This window comes from Pavona decussata, unplaced genomic scaffold (assembly GCF_977016875.1).
Source record: "Pavona decussata unplaced genomic scaffold, jaPavDecu1.1 SCAFFOLD_207, whole genome shotgun sequence".
Classification (NCBI taxonomy): domain Eukaryota; kingdom Metazoa; phylum Cnidaria; class Anthozoa; order Scleractinia; family Agariciidae; genus Pavona; species Pavona decussata.
The window spans coordinates 444560-447829 of record NW_028145612.1 but is presented as its reverse complement, the minus strand read 5'-3'; the positions used below and the strand labels follow the sequence as shown (position 1 = coordinate 447829).

General features: G+C 34.8%; 1 protein-coding gene across 1 annotated transcript; it reads right to left on the bottom strand.

Annotated features, from left to right (window-relative positions):
* Positions 1-429: 429 nt before the first annotated feature.
* LOC146460726 (uncharacterized) lies at positions 430-1095 on the bottom strand. Its single transcript, XM_085087662.1, has 2 exons — positions 665-1095; positions 430-633 (listed from the first exon to the last, which is right to left on the bottom strand). The coding sequence occupies exon 1, from the start codon at positions 1093-1095 to the stop codon at positions 784-786; it is 312 nt and encodes a 103-aa protein (XP_084943788.1). The 3' UTR covers positions 430-633; positions 665-783.
* Positions 1096-3270: the final 2175 nt, after the last annotated feature.

Below are 3270 nucleotides of genomic sequence, written 5' to 3'. Positions count from 1 at the left end.
TGAACAGACACGGACAAACCGTAGCTTGTAATTATTCTCATTCTGCGTAGTAGTTGTTGTTGTTGTTGTAGTTGTTATTATTATTATTGTGATTATTATTATTATTATCATTATTATTATTATTATTATTATTATTATTATTATTATTATTATTATTATTGTTGTTATTATTATTATTGTAGCAAAAGCACTAAAAAAGGAAGAACAAAAGTGTTATCGACTTAAATGCTTCTAAAAAAGCGAAACTTTTCTAATTATGCCCGATCAGTACTTTTCTTGAAAAAGTATGCTCGTTTGCTCCAATGATACCAAAAACTATGTTATTATACTACCAAGGCTCATACGGAATGCTTTCATGACATAATCCAGTAATAACAAAATTTACACCCAGCTGTCAGAGACCATATCCTTAAAAATAGGTAGGCAAAATCCAACTCATGACCGCCTGTTTAGTTTATTTAACCAAGACAATATACAGTAACATACAGCATGAAACTATACTTGTTTAACGTAACTAGTTCTATAGGTGGTTTGCATTGCTGCCATGTTGTTGTACAAAACAAAAGAAAATTTTTTCACATAGTTTGCATAAAAGTGGATGTTAACTCCCAGAGGAGAAAAATTTTATTGTTCCTGTACACCAAAATGGCCGCCTTGACGTCACACGCAAAGCATCAATTCCCCAAATAAATTCGAATGTTATGGTGAAAGAAAGAATAATATTAACTAACCAGACGAAATAACGGCTAAAAGACATATTAAATTTCCATCTGAATGGTCAGTTTATTTTTCGAACAGCTGCCAGATCTCATAAGGCTTAAAATCCGGATTCTCCTTGGGATCCTCGACTTGCGATTCCTGTCCGAGATAGTGTTGGCACTTATTCACGTTCTGGGCTTGAAATATGGGGTCATCAGGATTGTACTCGCAATTAACTCCTGCATCCTCACATTCCCGTCTCAATTTCCTCATGCAGCTTCGATAAGCATCCGTGTCTGCCTGTTTTTGGTCGAAATCAAACAAACGAAATCTGGTGCGCCCACTGGTGTAGATGATCAGCGTTAACAGCACCAAGAGGACGATCAAGAACTTCATCGTTGAATTTTCTTGAGAAAAGTACTTTTCCTTGTTCTTTAGGAAAACAAAGAACAGAACATATGGTTTAATGTCAACAATATTACTGCCAATCAATAAGCGAGAGAAAATTTCAGACAAAATAAGGTATCTACTTACCCTAGACAATGAAAATACTTCCAAAATACTATTACTATTACTATTACTATTATTATTACTATTACTATATTACTATTACTATTACTATTACTATTACTATTACTATTACTATTACTATTACTATTACTATTACCCACTCACTCATTCACTAGGGGGCAGTTACACGTATTTGCTTCGGATTCTGATTGGCTTGTTGTGTTGTTTACATCTGTTGCGATTGGCCAGAGTAATTTCTTTGGTTTTGGTCTTACGACACAATTGGAAACCGCTCTATCAATGCAAGTGTTGGATCTCAGATGAAAACGCTAAAGATCTTGATCTGGTGTTTCATTGGGTATCACGATTCATCCACCTGACTATAATGGACACCATCTATTCGCCGCACACTTTTCAATTTGAAATTTGCCGCTCCGTTATTTCCCGGCAACAAGGTAGATCATTTTAACACTTCTAGTTAGAACCATCCGTGCTAACAGAAGATTGGTTTGTTTTAACTTTCGCCAATAAGAAATAAATAAATCTCTTAGTTAAGCTTTAGCTATATTTATATGAAGATAAGATGAAATTATGGCACGGAAAATGTCTGGATTAATCTTTTTAGCGATTTTAATAATATGCTAAAGTTGGAAAATATGTGTTGTTTGGTATATCATCAGAGTTGATAACTAAAGGTAAATTGGCCACCGTAAAGAGATTTTTTACCTTTAGTTATCAACTCTGTTGATAAACCAAACATTCGTTTCTACTCCCCACCGACGCAGCACCACAGTTTCTATAGAAACTACCCCCCCATCCCCCCTTACCCATTTGCAAAATATCAGCAACTGCATATTTAAAGTCTTTAAAGTATTTCAGCTAAGAATTATGCTTTTCTCGTCAAGTTGTCCAAATTATAAGGCTTGTGCAGCTTGATATGTATACTTTTATACCTGTACAGTCTTTCTAAAGGCGAAGTTTGAAACTCTTTAAAGGCCGGATTTAAATGAAACAAAACATCAACACGCTATTGTATCTTTTGATTGGTGGCTCCCTTATCCTTGTGACTGTGACTGAGAAGTTTTACAAACGTGGTTTTTATGCCACGTAATCAGCCACAAATTAGGCGGCTTCAATCAACAACAACTACAACAACAAACTAAAACACAGCGCTGATACTTTGGACGTTTTGTCTTATTTAATCCGTTTAAAGATCCTTAAATATCAAGGTAAGAAAGACAATTTTGTAACAGACACAGCCCAGCTGTATATGATTGCTTCCTTTTGAATTTCACTGCGAATTTCTCAAGCGGAACTTAAGCATTCTATGTACAGTACCCACCACTGAAAAAGTTTCAATTTCTGGAGAGAATAATTCGTTGATCTCTCTAAAAAATTAAAAACTGTAATCTCCTAAAACTGAAAACTAACATGGAAAAAGTTCTTCTTGCTTTTTTTTTTCTGTGTGATTTTCGATTTCCCGCTTTCGTTCTAATAAAATGTCCTGGAAAGAAAAAAATTCAGAGAAACATTTCTAATTTGGAGATACAACTTTTTCTGTTAAAAACAGGAGCGGATATAATAACATCGCGGCTGATGTGCTTGTGCTGACTTCAGGGTGATAAAAATAGAAGACTATGACAATAATTTTGAGGCGTAAAACTGCATTAAAATTGACATTTCAAATCACGTTTCGTCTTCACTTAAACGAATGAATGAATCTCTGTTGTCAGGAATTACGTTGTAGATAAGCCTACCAGTTAGCAGTAGTTAACGCCGGTGAAAAACATCATCCCTCCGAAAATATCAATTTTAACATATCGCTAAAATCTTAAGGCTGGTTTCCATATGATCGCAGACCTTATTGCGATCTGCGATCATATGGAAACCAGCCTTTACCTGCAAAATGTTAAGACAAGGGCATACGTAGAATAAAATTGTTTGCAATGTATTTTTTTAATAGAAATGCATTTTAGTATCGCCCATACTGGTCGCTTGATAATTGCGTGAATTTTCTCTCTTAACGCTTGTTCAGTTCTGCTTTCTCGCTCTAATTGCTTA